The sequence below is a fragment of the Diabrotica virgifera genome, chromosome 9, assembly GCF_917563875.1.
Source record: "Diabrotica virgifera virgifera chromosome 9, PGI_DIABVI_V3a".
Lineage (NCBI taxonomy): Eukaryota > Metazoa > Arthropoda > Insecta > Coleoptera > Chrysomelidae > Diabrotica > Diabrotica virgifera.
This window is the reverse complement of record NC_065451.1, coordinates 222295655-222315645: the sequence shown is the minus strand read 5'-3', so window position 1 is coordinate 222315645 and position 19991 is coordinate 222295655. Positions and strand designations below refer to the sequence as shown.

Below are 19991 nucleotides of genomic sequence, written 5' to 3'. Positions count from 1 at the left end.
CGAGTAGCTGATTATTATCCTTTTGTGCACAAGATATCGAGCAAGGAAAACTGAGTAATAGAATTCGAGCAAGTCCTGTGTGTTTTTCTTGGAAGCAGTTTTGACGTGAGGGACTTTTTCGCAACATCCAGAGAGTACGTTGGGAGAATCAAGGACGGCGCAATCCAGAAAACGAGGGAGTGAAGAAACAAAAAGATTAGTCAAATCATTTGTCGGAATGGAGAAAATTTGTTTATATCAAAACCATATTTGTTTATTTGTTTATTAAACATTTTTTTTAACGCAGTTATTCATTTCAAATTTGAGAAATCAATTCAAAAGAAGAAAAGTAAAGTTTATTAAATTTAGTATGAGTAAATAATAAATTAATTAAATAATTTTTTTGTTGTCAAAACAAGGAGATATCAGAGTTAGAGTTTAATTTATTAAGTTAGAAATTTTTGCAACAAAGTTAAATTTTAGTATTTTTTGAATCATATGTGCACGGCTTATTTGATAAAAACAATAGATTACATTTATATGATTTTGAGTGTTTTCAATTTCCCTGTTTCCACCTTGGAAGAAGTAAGCAACTAGAAATACTAGAAGCCACAGATCACAGGTATTGTATCAAATACAAAATTAGCCCTGAGAATAAAATTGATTGGAAAATTTAATTTGAATTTAGTTTTGTTTTTACATAGTCAGTAAATAAAATAATGGAATAATCAATTAAATTAAGAATTTGCTAATCAATCTAAATAAATAGATAAAGTAGAGCATAACAATATTTTTAAACAATTCATGAAACGTGAAAGACGTCAATGACCACATGGAATAGCAGCATGTTTTATGATGTATCTTATAACTATTTTACACTTAAGCAGAATTATTTCATACGATGTCTTTCCCACCAGTATAGTCTTTTAAAAGAAAATTATTGCTCCATTTCCTTTAAAATGCTAAAAATCCCCATACCCCGATTGCATTTGCATTTTATTTTCGGACAGTCATTTCTAGATTCACAACGTTTCTTCATCAGGTGCAAGTCCAAAGGAAAGGAGTTCAGAACTTGGATTCCCCACGCGAGTTAATGAGTTAGTCACACTCATAATGAAAACGAGCTTGCGGTAGGTATCAACAACACCGCTACTCCATACATACTATAAATTGCCGGCACCAAACATTATCAACTCATTCAAAACGAGAATACAACGCGACAACAGATATCCTTGAGCATTTTTTTAAGTCACTTCAAGTGATACCGCGAGGACAACAGACATACTCACATAAGTTGCAGAATATTGACTAGAGACAATCTCTGAAACGGTATTTTCAAGATGTGTAATTTAAAAGTGATGGTAGTTCTTGTTTTTGTGTCGGCTGGAGCTATATCTACAGGTGCAGATATGGATGAAGTTAGTGAACACATCAAAAGGGTTTCCACCAGCAAGTATCCCTGTCGATACCCTCAACCCAGAGTGATGTACCTCAGGGAAATTATTGGGGACGAGCTGTGGGAAAACAAGTACAAGAATGACATGAGAGATGTAAGTAAGATTGAATCTTTTTGTTTCAAATCTCAATTGGAAGGATGTAATTCAAATTAGATATAAATTATTCGTAGGCGTAAAATCTTGGTCCAGTGCTATTTAAATGCATTTATTTTTTTTTCGAATCCTGGGAAAACTAATAAGTATTTTTGAAAAATTTAAACGCAGAATGAAAGATTAGGTATATTATTATCAAGGGCCAAAAGTCCCTTAGAATAAACAAAAAGATTCTTTTGAATGAAATATTTGAAATTAAAAATCACAATAAATTTTCTCTTTTTTTTTAACCCCTGTAACTTATTAGAATGAACATTATAAAAGTTTTCAGGGACTTTTGGCTCTTGGTAATAATGTAGTCTTTCACTTGGCGTTTAAATTTTTCAAAAATACTTATTCATTTTCTTAGGATTCGAAATTGGACCAAGATTTTGCGCAAATGTTCACTAATAGGTACATTCTTTAATAATCAAAAGCTTAATATTCGTTTAGACATTGCTTGCTGTTGTCCAGTAATTTTTATTTACATTTTATTGGTCACATGTTTTTTCTTCCATTTGACATTCACTTAGTTTGATTTTTTTAATGTATATTAATAATGGTAGGGGAGCCCAAGCGGGGATTTTTGCAGTTACTCGAGCGCGTCAGATTATCATATGGGGACAAACCTTGTACCCTATAGATGTACCTCTACCAGATATTGGCTCTCAACACAGGGAGTTCGTTAAGGGGGGTCCGAAAAACAAAATCTAACCTTAGAAAACCTCCAAATTGTCAGATTAAGATAAGGTAAGGTAAGTACATGCAAAAGAGTGTACATTTCAAAAATCTGACGATTTGAGTGGGGCGTAAGGAATTGGGCGAGTCACAAAGTTTCACAAAAAAAGCGAATATTTCGCGAAATGAACGTCAGATCGAAAAACTAAAAAATACGTGTTCAATATTTTTTGAAAATCTATCGAATGATACTAAACACGATCCCCACGGAGAGGGGTGTGGTATTAATTTTAAATACAAACTCCGCGATATGTCGTGAAATGAACATCAGATCGAAAAACTGCAAAATACACGTATTCAATAATTTTAAAAAATTTATCGAATGGCACCAAACACGACCCTCCACGGAGGTGGGGTAGGGGGTTACTTTAAAATCTTAAATAGGAGCCCCAATTTTTTATTCCAGATTTGGATTTTTTACGTAAAAATACGTAACTTTTATTCGAGATATTTTTTTCGAATTATGGATAGATGGCGCTATAATCGAAAAAAAGATTGTTGGAAATGGAAAACTAAATTAAAAATGGAAATTTCCCACTTAAATGGAAAACTTTACTTAACTTTTTTTGGTTTTAGGACCTACTCTTCACAACCCAACAGGTCACCAAAGCGGTCGAGTGACTGCATATTTACCATACTTTCCTCCCCTACTATAATAATGTAATGTAATATTCACAAGTAAACAATCACGTGTCACTTCATATTTATTATACATATAAGTTTTATCTTATTTAAAATACCGGGTGTCCACTTATATTTTCCCCCATTTTAACTGCCTATAACTTCTAAACGGTTCAAGATAGAAATATGCGGTTTTCGCTGAAATGTTTTATTTTAGTAAGAGTTTTGTATGAATGGATTGAATTTTTTATATCGTTTTCAAATACGAAATAAAAAATGGCGGATTTTTGAAAAAAACTTTGTTGACTTTTTTTTAATGGAACATTTATTATATTTTTTTGTAAATTAAAAGAAAGGTCATTCACCTATCCAGCGATATAAAGTTTTTCAAAATCGGTTGTCAAATCACTGAGTAATTAATTTTTAAAATGAGGGGTGCAACGTGGATATCACATACCTAAATAACATTACTGAGCAAAATGATATTATGTTATGTGATTTCCACATTGCATCTCTCATTTTAAAAATTAATTGCTCAGTCATTTGGCAAACGATTTTAAAAATTTTTATATCGCTGGATATGTAAATGACCGTTTTTCAAGACACAAAAAAATATACTGGGTGTTTTAATAAAAAAAGTCAACAACGTTTTTTTTTTTCAAAAATCCGCCATTTTTTATTTAAAAGCGATATAAAAAATGGTCATTTACCTAAAAACTTGAAAAAACGGTCATTTATATATCCAGCGATATAAATTTTTTAAAAATCGGTTGTCAAATAATTGAGCAATTAATTTTTAAAATGAGAGATGCAATGTGGAAATCAAATAACTTGCTTAGTTATGTTATTTAGGTATGTGATATCCACGTTGCGCCTCTCATTTTAAAAATTAATTACTCAGTGATTTGACAACCGATTTTGAAAAACTTTATATCGCTAGATAGGTGAATGACCTTTCTTTCAATTTACAAAAGAATATACTGGGTGTCCTATTAAAAAAAAGTCAACAAAGTTCTTTTCAAAAATCCGCCATTTTTTATTTCGTATTTGAAAGCGATAAAAAAAATTCCATCCATTCAGACAAAACTTTTACTAAAATAAAACATTTCAGTGAAAATTTTTTGCTCAATTAGAAATCCAATGAAATCAATGAATTTGTGGTCATCTGATTGAATACAACCAATAAAACCAACATTATACTGAAAACAGATCCCATGGGCTGTTTTCACTCAATCATGTAGCTATGGATACCTACATTTCGTTTCATTTCGATTTTGACATTTCAAATATTCAATATTTCAAAATGTCACGATTTGGTTGTAATACTGATGAGAATATTAATGAAATTATCGAATCAAATATACCAAAGAGTACTGTTTACAGTAAAAAATTTGTATGTTAATTGCACATTTAAATAAATTGTTTCTGCTCTGTATTTTTTTTTCATAACCAGCAAAAAATTTTCTATCCGAATAACCCTCGAACATTGATAAATGCTCAAAAATTTTTTAACAACTTTCTCAAGCTTGTTGCTTACAGGCAACAGACCTCCGCCTACGGCGTCGGTCTGTTTCCAAGCAACAAGCTTTCGAAATCTGTTATAAAATTTTTTCGAACAATTATCAATGTCCTTGGGTTATTACTACTGAAAACCGCATATTTCTATCTTGAGCCGTTTAGAAGTTATAGGCAGTTAAAATGGGGGAAAATATAAGTGGACACCCGGTAGTATGTTAATGCCTTTTTTTATTTTCTTTGAATGCTTAATTGTACATTTTTCCAGTTGTGATTTTTTCTAATTTTTACATGTTTAAAAGTATGAAATAGGTCTTGGTTTTTTCAATATTTTAAATACAATTAAAATAATGCAGTTTATTCTAAAAAATATAAAAAAAAAATCATTGGGCCACGCTGATTATTAAACTTTTTCTAATAATTAATGGTATCAAAGTTTCGGTATTTCGATGAATCGTTATCAGATTACCTACTTTTACTATGGTTTATGTATGTATGTATGTATGTATGTATGGTATGTCAAAATGAAAAAGTTCCTATGCAGCCGGGACATAAATATAAACTTAAGAACAAGAATGTTGAGGTGCTATGTTTTCTCCGTTCTGCTGTACGGCATGGAAGCTTGGACGCTGAAAAAGATAAACATCAAAAACATTGAGGCATTCGAGATGTGGTGTTACAGGAGAATGTGGAAAATACCATGGACAGAAAGAGTAACAAATCAAGATGTTCTGCTGAAGATGGGAAAGGAATGCGAAGTCATAAAAACCATACAAACGAAAAAACTGGAATATCCAGGCCACATAATGAGAGGAGAAAAGTACTCTCTGCTAAGACTCATCATCTAAGGAAAAATCTCGAGAAAGAGAAATGTGGGACGTAGGAGGATTTTCTGGTTGCTAAATTTAAGAGAGTGGTATGGGTGCAGTTCAATACAGTTGTTCAGAGCTGCAGCCAACAAAGTTAAGATTGCTGTGATGGTAGCCAACCTCCGATAGGAGACGGTACTGCAAGAAGAAGACTATGGTTTAAAGTAAAATAAAAAATAAAAAATAGTAATTTTTATAGTTGCGAATTTGAATAGCAACCACATCCTCAAATTTAAATGGCAAAGGGAGGCAGGTGGTATTTCCTTTGAAAGATTGTTGAATTTGATTCAAAAATATATTTTGCTCCTCCTCATTCCTTGAGCCTTTGTCAGGGAGTGGTGAGTGGTGAGACTCTAAATATTATTACTTGTTGTCTCCATTGCTCCATTGCTGCACTGGCAGCGATCTTGTATCAGATGGACGGCTTCATATAGGGGTTTTTCCATAAGTCTTGGTCTGTCCATCTTGTTAGGTTCCTGTTGATCTTCGGCCTTTCTACCTACTTATACTACCAATAGTACTATGGTCTCCGTTATTCTCGCTATGTGGCCGAAGTAACTTAGGTATGCTCTGTTTATTTTTTTAATATCTGCACTAGTCTTTTATATGCAGATCTTCCAGAAGCTCTTGACAGGGTGGTTCTTTTTTCTGTCCAGGACACGCGTAGAATTCTTTGACAGGCCCACACTTCGAATTTCCGATCTTACTTCTATTGATTTTTTTTAAAGTCCATGTTTCAGCTGCGTATGTAATAATATGAAAAATAATAGCGTTGGTCAACCTGAACTTAATAATCCTTATTATTGTTCTGTATTTCCGTATTTTTATTAATTTATTTATTATTTGCTCTGTCTACGATCATTATTTTTGTTTTCCCAGTGTTAGTTTCTTTATTTTGAAAGCATTTGAACATATTCCGAAAAATTACAACTGGCTAAGTTTTATTATACAGATTATTGTTATTACAATAGGTGGTTAGGTACTCTCGTATTTCCTATTTCACTCCAGAGGGGATTCAGTTTTAGTTAATTGAAAGCCTTTGTGTAATATGCTAAACAGAGCATCATTGATATGTTGGGCTACCTCCCTATTTCTATTATCTGTCTGTCTGGTGTTCAATATTTGCTAAGCGTTCCTTTTTCTGGTAAGAATAATCCGCATTGTTCTTCGGCTATCCTGAAAGTACTGAAAGTAAAAAGCTCTCAGGGTTGGCAGACCGATTTATACAATTCCCCCAACCTGAACTACAAATTCCCCCAAAAATGACATTTAAAAAAAAATCCCCCAAAATTCATGTGCTATTTCTTCTTCTTTTTTCTGAGCTGTCATCTGTCATTTCTTCTTTTTTTGGGGCTGTCATCTGTCATTTTTTCTTCTTCTTTGGCTGTCAAGTGTCATTTTACCAGCGTAGAATTTTAGTAGATTTTATACAATATATTCTAAATCTGCCATATATCTTACAAAATGATTTTGGGTCATCTTCTGATACAGGACCAATCCATTATACATAAAATAATTATTAATGACCCTCACCATTAAAATTCTATTAAACAGATTACCTTTCTTTAAGTTCAGCATCCGATTCCGAAGCAAGTCGGTATTTTCGGAATATTTTTAGATTAACACATCTACAAACACTAAATTTGAATAAATTCTGCGTATTATTGAACACACCAGAAATATAACCTTCTTCAAAGTTAATTCTAATTCTAGAAAAGTAAATAAAGTTAAACAATAGGAGATACGATTTTCTGTGTTTCACATAGGTACCATGATGAATATTTAAATACACCATCAAGCGCACAAAAACCAAATTTTGTTGTGTGGCTATTGAAGAAAACTGTAATGCTTTACAAAATAAGTTAAGTAGTTTGTACTAGATGGCAGAATCGACTGTAGATAAATTTATATTCAAAGATTTTTGTGAATCACAGTTTAACTTGAAATTCAAAATCGGCCAAGCAATGGAATGTGTTTTTAAAATTATACCCCAAAAAACCCCAATACCAAAAAAGTTTCCTCCAAAAAATCCCCCATTCAGTGTATACCCCCAAAAAATCCCCCAAACAAGAAAAAATACCCCAAATTTGGGGGAAATTCTCCCAATCTGGCAACCCTGAAAGCACTTTAGCCGTTCATTCATTACATGTACCAGAATATTGCTTGCATAAGAAATAAGGGCAATGGTTCTGTAACTGCTGCATACTCTTAGGGACCCTTTTAATAGGGATAAGATTAGTTCATCAGGCCATTTATATTTGCAATTGTCTGGTATCACAAGGTCATCATGTGATAACATTACCTGGCTTATTAAGAACAAATCATTCAGATTTTCTATTTCAATAACAAACAAACTTATCTCATGTTTTAAGAAAATTATAATACTGTTGTCCAAACAAATTTATTGAAGATAAAAATGTCAAGATGCTCGAGATAAACAGATCAGTAATTAACTTGTTATCATCGTATATATTACAAAAATAATGTAATAAAATCGCAAATTGGTTTCTTATAAATTTAAAATACTAAAGCAAAACCATTTGATATTCTTCTGTAATACTTAATATAGCTTACAGAAAATATTTTACACAAATTCTACGAGTTGGTACACTTCTCCCATAGAGCATAATTTGAGGTTATCTTGGCAAAGTGGTGTAACCCATTTTAACAATTTTAGCAAAACGATTTTATTATATTAAAGTTATACCTTATTTAAGTACTTTCAAGTGCAGAGTGGCACAAGCATTATTGGTTGCTCACTACACTCTGCATCTGAAAATACTTAAATAAGGGACAATTTTAATGTAATAAAAGCGTTTTGGTAAACTTGTTAAAATGAGTTACACCACTTTTGCACAGATAGCCTCAAATGCTCCATGGAATGAAATCAGATGGCATCATTAATGGAATATTAACAACATAATATATTAGCATTTAATGAAAAGCTAGTTGGGAATTGCTAACCAGTTATTTTTCAAGTGGTAGTCTAGTTTTCGTGCTGTTATATTATTTCCATTTGATCACAGTTTTTCGCCTATTTTCCTCTAGTTCATAATGTCTTTATTTATGTTATTTCTGGTAGCTTCTGGTTCTTAATATTTCTGGTGTAGTTTTTGCATTTACATGTCATTCATTATAGATTTTATTATTTATTTTCTTGCAGTTTCTTGATTTGGTTTCTGTGTTACTGTTTTTGCTTTGCCATGTTGTATCGTTTAAACAACCTGAGATCTTTGTTGTTTTTATTGTTTATTTTGGTAATTCTGCCTCAACATGGCTAATAACTTAAATTTTTATTAATTAATTTCATTTATTCCTCGATAATTACTACATCTGACTTAATCTTATATCTTAGATGTCAGTGCCGGATCCAGCATCGTTAAGAGGGATTGGCAACATTTTATGAAAAATAAATGAATGTTTTTATAATGTTTGTATATAATTTAAATAAAGTTAAATCACTTTGTTTGAGAGGGGGGCAGGTCGACCCCAGCGCCTCCTTCATACGCCACTGTTAGATGTATTGTTGACGTTGACCCTAAAATAAAATGGCATACATTTTTTTCTGTAGCTGCAAATAATCATTATTAATATTGATTGACGTAGATGTATAAGAATCTATAAGCACAAACAAAACGAGAGTAAATAAATTCTTCTTCCTCAGTTTTCTCCTTTCAGAGGTCACTGTTCCTTGCTCTTCTTCGACACGCATCACTGCCATCGTGTTCTCACACAGTCTTTCCATCTTCTCCTCTGTTTTTCTCTACCTCTCTTTCCCTCCACTTCTTACAGTTCTAGTTCTATCCTTCGGCCCACATAATCTAGGGGCCCACATAGGTACTTCTAGGTCTAACGTGACCAAACCACAAATGAAGTTGTATGATGATATAAAAATAGTCCAGGGCGGATCTGTTTTGAGATGGACGTTGAGAGGTGACTCAAATTTTTTTGCAGACATTGCTTGAAAATAAATCAAATAATAATATTTGAGTTATCCTCCCTCTCAAAAAGGTCCGGAACATTGTTTAAATAATCAAAATGTCAAAAATTGAAGGAAAAATTCGATTTTTTTTCTTCGTTTTTTGATTATAACTTTAAAAGTATTCATTTCCGAGAAAAGTTATGCTGACATAAAAGTTTCGTATTTAAATTTCCTACAATATAAAATTGGTAATGAATTTAAAAAATAGTCACCCTAGTTGAAAAATAGCAATAATTGCGAAAAAACCACACAAAAACAAGTATTCGCATTTTACGTTTTTCAACCATTTATGCTACACTTAGGACCTTCATATTTCACCCAGGAAAACTTTATGATACAGTAAAACAATACTGTAAATTTCTTTAAGATCGGTTTAATAGATTTTGCAAAATAAATGTTACAGGACTGAAAATAAAGCAGATAGCAAGTTAATTTTTTTTTGCTTATAGAAGTGTACTGTACCTTTCATTTGCAATTTTCAAAATTAAAATCGATTAATTACCACGGCGTCAGAAAATTTTTGAAATAAACAATAATTTTTGGTGCTACGCGCAGGACAGCGGTGTTAGATTCACACAAGTTGATTTCCACCAAAATTTCTTCCAATCTTTATCTAATATATTATTTTCTTACTCTATATTTTGTTGTATTTTAATATTTTAATTCCACAAAAATCAAACTAATTTTATTATTGTTTGTGAAATATTGTTTAAACAATTGCATATGTCTAAAAATAATAAAATTTTATTATTTAACTTAAAATATATGAACAAAGAACGTTTTTGCTAATAAAAGTGTTATTTCAAAGGATAGAGTATGTGTTTTTATTTTGCAATAAACAAATTTATTTATTTATATCGAAATGTAATAAAAATTAAAATGTATCAATCGTTATCAAAGGTCATTGGAATGCCCAATCAGAGCAAACTATCCGCTGTCCTGCGCGTAGCACCAATAATTAATGTTTATTTAAAAAAATTCCTGACGCCATGGTGTTAATCGATTTTAATTTTGCAAAATTGCGAATGAAAGGTACAGTACACTTCTATATGCAAAAAAATTTTCAACTTGCTATCTGCTTTATTTTCAGTCCTGTAACATTTTGAAAAAATGAATTTTTTTTACGAAAGCCGGATTGCAAAATTTATTTTGCAAAATCTATTAAACCGATCTTAATGAAATTTACTGTATTTTTTTACTGTATCATAAAGTTTTTCAGGGTGAAATATGAAGGTTCTAAGTGTAGCACAAATGGTTGAAAAACGTAAAATACGAATACTTGTTTTTGTATGTTTTTTTCACAATTATTGTTATTTTGCAACAAGGGTGACTATTTTTTAAATTTTTAACCAATTCTATATTGTAGCAAATTTAATTACGCAACGTTTATGTTAGTTCAACTTTTCTCGGAAATGAATACTTTTAAAGTTATAATTAAAAAACCACGAAAAAAATCGAATTTTTCCTTAATTTTTTGACAATTTGATTATTTAAACAATGTTCCGGACCTTTTTGAGAGGGAGGATAACTCAAATATTATTATTTGATTGATTTTCAAGCAATTTCTGCAAAAAAATTTGAGTCACCTCTCAACGTCCAAATGTACTAATATTTTTACAGATGCGCCCTGGTCTAAAAGGACTATTCGACTAAATAATATAAGGAGCACACAGAAAAAAAGCCAGTGGAGAAACATGTCCACTGAATATAGTATACATAATATGAACAAGGTGAATGGTTAGAATGTTAATTTACCAAGAATCTTTACATCTTAGAATAAATATTTCAAACCAGAAATTCTACATATAAAAATAAACATTTTTTCCACCTACCTCTACCGAAAGTATACTTTTCCGGACCTGATTGTAGGGACCAAATATGTACTTTTCCTCCCTAAGGAGGAAAAGTAAAAGTGACGTCATGGTATTTCATTCATGAAATATAACTTATTGACGCCCTGTACAATATCTATTTTCTGTTACGTAAGTATCTATACATTTTAACGTTTATTTATAAAACACCCTGTATTTTGCAGAATGGTAAAAAACAGTAAATTTTGATTTTGATTTAACAATGTTTACATTAATAATTTGACTTATATTTGACAGTTGACAGTTATATTGTACCTACTTGTTAGTTTTAGTTTTAAAAAATTTTGTTGGTTAGTTACATAAAGTAAAAATGAAAAAATGACTTGTTATTAATTTGAGGAAGGTGGAAAAACCATATGTATAACATGGGAGTAAAGTGCATTTTCCTCCCTTGAATGATTACTGCCCTCCATTCTCGGGAGGAAAAGTAGCACTTTCCTCCCTTGTTATACATATAGCTATTGTTCAAGATTATCTCAGTTACATTTATTGTTTGAAACATTTTTTCTACGGCGTATACAGATGGGATTTAAGAGGAAGCCCGGGGTAGGAGTTTTTTATTTATTTAAAAGTATTTTGCAAACTGTTCAGTGCCAACAATAATAAACAAAAGTAATGATATTGCTAAGGACAAGAAGCTTTACCCATTGGTAAAATCCAAGTAAAATTTTTATAAAGTTGTATAGGAATATATTACATGTTATGACTACTAACTAATTAGTTCAGAAGTTTACTCTGAATGGCATGTCCAGTGGTTTGAACCTCTTTAACCTACGCTGTTTTTGGGAATTGTCTAGGCCCTAGGCGGTTAACTGGCAAACTAGTTTTCATGATCCTCCAACTTGGCAATGTATGTATGCTGCGCTACGTTTTTTGATGACTATCCATTTTAAGGTCTCGATGAATAATTCTGTTGTTGATGTACCACGGTGCATAATTGATGATGGTTCTGAGGGTTTTTGATTGGAAGCGTTGAATGATTTCGATGTTGGATTGACTGGCTGTTCCTCATAGTTACAATCCATATGTCCAGATTGGCTTAAGTATTGCCTTATAGAGAAGAAATTTATTATCCAAAAATAGTCTTGATGAACGACCCAGTAACCAATACATATTTCTGAATTGGAGACCTAGTTGCTTTCTCTTGGTCCAGATATGTTTCCTCCATGTGAATACCAAGATATTTTACCTTGTTGGCTGATGGTAATTGATGATTGTTTAAAATTACAGGAGAACAGGTTCCTCTTCTTGTTGTAAATGTAACATGAATATATTTTCCTTTCCAAAAACCAATCTTGTATTCTGTCTAGATCGGATTTCAGTATCTTCGGCAAATGTTCCTAGCATCATTTCTTCTGTAGGTGATCTCTCTTCTAGTGGTTCCTAAAGAGTTGGAGGTATATCTGCAGTAAGGGGTAGGAGTGGCAAATTTTTGTGCATCTTGGTTGGGATCAAAATTGATATTTCCAGGAAAATTCGTCCCAATTTTTAGGAATCCAATCTCTTATGACTAGTTTATAAGAAGTTTCAATGGCATTTTTATGTCATTTTACGATACATTAACCAAATTGTAATTTTCAATAATGATTCAATTAGAAGGAAACCAATAAATGAGTGGAAAATACAAACTAAACGTTTCTGTAGAATTTCCGTTAATTATAGATTGGGAAGTTTTTAAAACTGGTTTTACTATATTAGTGTTGTTGTTAATAAAAACCACACAATAAGATTATCTATATATAAACTTCGATCTCTTTTTAATGTAAAATAGGTAATAAAATAAAAATCATCAGCTATTTATATTGTTATCGAACAGTGATATAAATTTAATGATGAAAACGATACAAAAACATATTGTAAACAAAATTCTTCATTAAATTATACATTATTTCCTTAAGCTTTTTAATGAAAGCTGATGGCTAGTACCATTTTAATTCTGCTTTATTGATTTTGGAAATGCCTTTGATAGTTTTGAAAAACGATAAGCTGTTTCAATCTGTACATATAGTGGAGATATATGATAGAGATATGGGACTTTTACAACATTTTCAAAACAAAAAGGCTCTATTTCTGACAGTCGGCAGCAGTTTGGTTTCTTCCCGATATTTTTTTTTCATTAATATTATCCTCTATTATTGCCAAACGTGCAACTCACTCAGTGGTCATACAAGGCCATACCATAATAATCACAGGGTGCTTTATAGTGACCGTAGTATCGCATCAGCTCAAAGAGGCCCTAAAGACCCAAGGCTTCAATGGTTTTCTTCCATTTGTTCCTACCTTGTGCTAGGCTTTTCCAGTTTTGTACTTCTAACAATTCCAAGTGTTGTGCTACCGATTCCATCCATTTTCTTCGTGGTCATCCTCTTTTCCTTTTTGTTCCAGCTTCAGTATTTATTCATTTTTTGGGGACTGTTCCGTCCTGCATTTTAGCTACGGGTCCGAGCCATCTTAGTCTTTGAACTTTCGGCAATGTTTGAAATTGTTTTTTGTATATAGATACATTTGCATTATTTCATTATTTGTTCTTCTCCAGATATGCCCATATTTTATAGCTCCATATATTCTTCTAGTATCTTTTGCTTCCATATATCTATTGTCAGTTCTATGGTTTTGCTTAAGATCCAGGTCTCGCTAGCATAAAGCACCGTTGGTCGGATAACCGTAGTATATATTCTTCTTTTTGCTCCAGACCGTAGTATACTGGGGCAAAAGGTCTTTTCCCGTTCGGTGGCAAATAAATTTGACTCCATCACTCCCAAAGATCGACATTCTGGTTTCGTCACTCAAAATTACCTTATACTCTGGGCTAATTAGCAAAATACAAGGAAAAGTTATTTACCAGCAATTTTATTGCTGGAATCGACTCTTATGATTGATATATTAATAATATAGGTATGCAAAGTCCGCAGATAGTGTGCTACTTTTTTTATAAACACAATGGCGCCCGAAAATCGTGTTTTTTTCAATTTTTCAATTTACAGAATTGAAATTGGACTATTTAAGCGGCCTCAGGAATATTTTAAAATTATAAACAATTTTTTAGCTTATAAACAAATAGAATATATCAGTTATATTAAATTAAATTAAATCATGAAAACGGTATTAGAAAAAAAGGGCAAGACGCTTATTTAGAAGAAAAAACGTTTAATTGTGATGAGTGGTTCCTGAGATACAACCGGTCAAAGTTGACCGGCATTTACGGCAAAGATATAAACAATAGGATCATAATTTTCAAACCATCACCTTTTTATTTTTGTCCTCTTTCTTCACACCAATTTTCATATCTTTAAAATACTCATAATATATATTATTATAACAAAAACTATCGATATTACGCGTGAAAATTGCCAAAAATAGCAAAATTTCAATCAAAAATTAGGTTGCAGAAAATGTAATCTCAAAGTTCAAAATCGGTTAACGATTAAAAAAAATGCATTTTCTCGGCTTCCCATGGAGCAATCTCCTTCATTATTTTTTTGTTCCCAAGTATCTCGAGTAGAGCCATCCAACTACTGCATTATTAAATGTCAAACTTGCTTTTGTTTTGTTATAATAGATCAATTCATTTATAAGAAAAGAAAACTACATATTTTTTCCAGTTGTAGACTTTTTTTTAGATAAACTTACTTCAACTGTACGTTTTAACGTTAAAAACACAAATATTATCATTTGAAAGCTGCATAATTATTTAAACAATCTTTATTTAAACAAATTAAAAATTTTTGTTATAATAAATAATGTAATTTATTATAACAAAACAAAAGCAACTTTGACATTTAATAATGCATTAGTTAGATGGCTCTACTCGAGTTACTTAAGAACAAAAAAAGAATGAAGAAAATTGGTCCATGGGAAGCCGAGAAAATGCATTTTTTTAACGTATACCGATTTTGAACTTTGAGATTACATTTTCTCCAACCTAATTTTTGATTGGAATTTTGCTATTTTTGGCAATTTTCATTCGTAATATCGATAGTTTTTATTATAATAATAATATGTTATGAATATTTTAAAGTTATAAAAATTGGTGTGGAGAAAGAGGACAAAAATAAAAAGGTGATGGTTTGAAAATTATGACCCTATTGTTTATATCTTTGCCGTAAATTCCGGCAACTTTGACCGGTTGCATCTCAGAAACCACTCATCACAATTAAACGTTTTTTCTTTTAGAAGAAGCGTCCTGCCGCTTTTTTTTCAATACCATTTTCATGATTTAATTTAATTTAATATTTCCCGAGATATTCTATTTGTTTATAAGCCAAAGAATTGTTTATAATTTTAAAATATTCCTGATGCCGCTTAAATAGTCCAATTTCAATTCTGTAAAGTACATTAAATAGGTACAGTGTCTTTTTATACAAAAATAATAGTTATTCTTATGTATCATAATTATTGTGGTTATTATAGCGACCGTAAATTTTTAATTAACAATTCAATTTTTGCTAAATTGTTCATTCAATTTCCATCGGCTTCTGGAATTATAATCTATACTCTATAAGAAAAGAGCTTTTATATTACCAAGTTATTTAATTATTGATAAACAATTACTTATCTAAAATTTTAGTTGAAAATTAAAGATTTTGTTGGAAAAACCCACATTTTCCGGGGAAAATTTTCGTCGAAGTAAATTGGGAAAAGCACGTCTGGATGCAGAATTTAATTACGGTGAATTTTTATTTGAGTGTTTTTGCTGTAAAGTTAAAATCTTTGGAGTTATAAAGCAAAAATTGAAAAAAAACACGATTTTCTGGCGCTATTTGGTTTATAAAAAAAGTAGCACACTATCTCCGGACTTTGCATACCTATATTATTAATATATAGGATCATAAGATTCGATTCCAGCAATAAAATTGCTGGTAAATAACTTTTCCCAAAAATGGCCTATTCTCCGATAATCTGCCCAGACTATTACTCCAATATTCTTCTTTCCACGCTGTGTATGTCAAAGTCCACTAAATTCATTTTTCGTTCAGAAACGGCTTCATTTTAGATTTTCTTCCTTTCAATCCATTTGACACAATTTGCCAATAAGCCAGTTCATTTGACATAGCATGAATATCTTTTGCGGATCTGCGACGATCTTCTAAAAGCAGGTGGCATAATATTCTGCTATCAACGTACTGACTAACTTTTTGCTTACTGTCTGTTTTATCATTCCAGTGTTATATAACGTTTACAAATTTTTATTAATCCTTCTTGTGGCGCTACTACCCAATTCGTTTTCTATTTCTTGATATGTGTAACCTTCTTATGCAGAATGCTATATAAAGTATTTTTCAGCTAAGAAGACCGCTTTGCAATTAAGAGATGATCAGTGGGTCTCAAACAGTGGGGCGTTAATATTTAATTCTGATTGCTTGAAAAGTAAAAATATTTAATTTCCTGTATTTTATGTTCAGTAAGAATATTAGATTTTACTCTATCAAAGGCAAGTAAAATGAATATAATATGTATTATATACAGGGCGTGTTAAAAGGAGTGGGACGGAATATTTTGAAAATTTGAAATTATTTGTCGACATCAAAAATGTCCATTAAGGTCTCTATTTTGAGTAGAGTGAAAATTATACGAATGGTTTTGCATGCAGTAAAATTGGAAAATACTTGATAAGTTACTGGTATGTCCAAATTTAAATAAAATACATTCAGGACTTTACTCTGCAGACACTGTATTAAATATAACCTTGAAACAACGATACCATAACGATTTCCGCGGTACCCACAATAAATATTTTCCACGGTAAACATCAATAAGTTTGATAATATTTCCTTCCGCCCACCACATTAAACGAAATATTCAACTCGGCTCCGCAAAACCAACAAACCACTCGCAAACCCGTCCAAATACGTATTGCGGACCTTCAAAGCGTTTGTTGAAACACCGACAGAAGTTTGATTGTGGTGCGTCGTGTGCGCGCCACTTGAAAACACGTGCTAATCTGACGAACATGCTACGCGCGAGCAGCTCGCACACCGAGCGACTCGCACTCCGAGCGGAGCGCATATGTATACATACCTTTATAATAACAAGCATAAGTTAAACACTGTATTGATTGTGACTGCAAAAACGGTTCGCATGTTTTAAATAAGATTTTTGCTGATTATGTATTTTGCTAAAATATTAAATAACTCAAAAAATACAATAAACCATCATTTATTTTTTAACGATAAATTCGATAAACAAAAGTCTAATGTGATGACAAGTTTGAAATTGATCGACTTTGTCGGTAACAGTGTCATTAACAGATATTTTTAAATACCATGAATCATTTTCCAATGATTGTGTGGATTTAAGAAATACATACTAAACAATTTTTTACCTGTATAAAGGAGATTATAATAATGACACATTATGGTACTCCTTATTTTTCAAATACATAATATGCTCTTGTAAACGCATAACTTTGATTTATTGGCTAAAACTACATTAGATACGTTACAAGAAATTAAAAATAATTACCTAACATGTAATAAATTCACTGTTTTAATCAGATATATTATATTCCCTACTATTGCAATAAAATATTAAAACGAATAAACGAAAACTTGTTGAGTAGTGCTGATTGATACAACAGAGCAATAAAATTTTATTCATAAAGATAGTGTAAAATATATCACCGCTTATCTGGTCCGCTGGTAATAAAGTCATCAGCATTTAATTGCAAAGCGGTCTTCTTAGCTGCAAAATACTTATATTTGTCAAAATTCTATACAATTCTCTCAATAATAATTGTTAATTTTCTTTCAGATACGTCCATTCCACACAGTTCTTCACAGATGCGAAGGCTCCGGATGTTGCCCGAAATACAATCAAAGATGCAAGCCTGCTGATACCGAAACTGTAACACTGAAATATGTGGTGATAACCAAACAGAAATTCGTGGAGTTCCCAGCAGAAAATCACACTTCGTGTCATTGCGAAGAAATAAGCGATAATCTTATAAAATAGAAGAAACTACATAGACAATTACGTGTAATTGGTATCTAGCTTGTGATAATGACATATCTGTGATATTATTGTATAAAACTTATTTATTTCAATTTTTGTAAAATTGTGTTTTTGTCAATAAAAGGGTAATCAACTATGGTTTTAATTTTTATTTTAACCACCAGGTCTTCTTGGTGACTTTTTATCAAGAATAATTTGTTTCAAAATCGTCATAATGGGCTCAACAATACTTTGTGAACCTTGGCCTGCTCGCAAAGAAGTCACCACTCCCGTCGATTGCCAGCAACATTCCTCCATCTTCTGACCTTTCGAATCTGAAGATCTTCTTCTATATCATCTATCCACCTTCTGTGCAGTCGCCCTTTACTTATATTGCGTTCTGAGTTTGGGAATATCATTCTCTTCGTGTATTCTTTATCTGAGATCCTAGCCATGTGTACAGCTTATCTTAATCTCGCGCCTCAGTCCAAGTAATGAAGCTTAAAATAGAACAAAACCTCGCAATTTTTACAGAATGGATAGATTTGCTTGAAAAGAGAATAAGTCATGGATAGTCCAAGGATCAAAATCTATATCATGCCAAAAGGCGCTTTTAACGTGGGGGTGGTTGCCACCCCATCTCGGGGGTGGAAATTTGTTCTTATATTTTAATCGCAAAAGTTGGTAAAAACGTTCATTCTAAGTGAAAAACGTTCTATACATTTTTTTGAAAAAATTGATAGTTTTTGATTTATTCGCTATCGAAAGTATGAAAGTATTAGTTTTATATCGAAAAAATCAATGTTTTTAAAAGTTTTCTGCTAATAACTCCAAAAGTTTTCGTTTTATCAAAACAACTTTATTTAACAAAAATGTACCTTTTGAAAAAATAAACAAAACCGTTTTTTTAAATTTTCTTTAAGACCAATAGTAATCGAGCTATACTTTATTATATCATAACTCTTCTTCGCCAAATGCTAAATATTGTAGTTTCAAAGTCAAAAGTCGGGAAAACTATGCATATTTCGAGAACAACTTGTTTAAACTGATTTAAAGTACCTAAAAATATCTATCTCCAGAAATAAAAAAAAGTCTCTAGCTTAAAAATTAAGTGACTTATAATGAAAAGAATGTCAGTCCCTATTTTTTTCAGCGAAAAAGTGATCGCAAGCAACCCCCTAATCACCACCCTAATTAAAATTAGTCATTGACCTTATTTGGTCTTTTTAATTTATGTATTATTAATAGGTTCTAGAAGTTTGACTGGCTTAGAATGAACAGTTGTCAAAAAAACTGGAGTTAAAAGTGAATGACGAATTTTTGTAGTTTGGAAAAAATGGCCTTTTCTTCAGAATAGCAAGATTAGCATCAGAGATACGAAAAAATATTTAAATATGAAAGTGTAGCTTATTTAAATCCCAAGAAGATGGTGTGCAAAAATTTTTTCTACGGTAAAAGTTAAGCGAGCTATTAAAAATTAAAACTTATAATAACATGGAAAAACCGCCTTTGCCAACCCTTTCAAAGTCACCTCTTTTTGCGACTGAGAATTTTAAAAAGATTTAATATTAATAGTCTTAAACATCTTGTAAAAACCTATCAAATTGTTTTTAACAAACTTTCTAAGATAAAAAATAAAAAAGTTACGGTTAAAAAATCAATATATTTTTTTTTTAAATAAAAGGAGAAATCCAATTGTAAGCATAATAATTTAAGTTAGCGGTGTTTTTAGTCATTGGCCTTATTCATTCTTTTTTATTTATGTATTATTAATATATTCTAGAAGTTTGACTGGCTTAGAATGATTAGTTTTAAAAGAACTGGAGTTAAAATCGAATAACGAATTTTTGTAGTTTGGCAAAAAATGCTATTTTCTTCAGAATAGGAAGATTAGCAC

At 31.4% G+C, this 19991-nt stretch overlaps 1 protein-coding gene across 1 annotated transcript; it reads left to right on the top strand.

Annotated features, from left to right (window-relative positions):
* The first annotated feature begins 1152 nt into the window (after window positions 1-1152).
* Window positions 1153-18253, top strand: LOC126892964 (uncharacterized). Its single transcript, XM_050662909.1, has 2 exons — window positions 1153-1529; window positions 17915-18253. Exons 1-2 carry the CDS (start codon window positions 1320-1322, stop codon window positions 18113-18115), a joined length of 411 nt encoding a protein of 136 aa, XP_050518866.1. The 5' UTR covers window positions 1153-1319; the 3' UTR covers window positions 18116-18253.
* The last annotated feature ends 1738 nt before the right edge of the window (window positions 18254-19991 follow it).

Excerpts from the sequence above, each read along its gene's own strand:
- LOC126892964 (XM_050662909.1), top strand. The coding sequence starts at position 1,320 with ATGTGTAATTTAAAAGTGATGGTAGTTCTTGTTTTTGTGTCGGCTGGA. Across the intron at positions 1,530-17,914 it reads ACAAGAATGACATGAGAGAT|ATACGTCCATTCCACACAGT; the intron begins GTAAGTAAGATT and ends ATTTTCTTTCAG.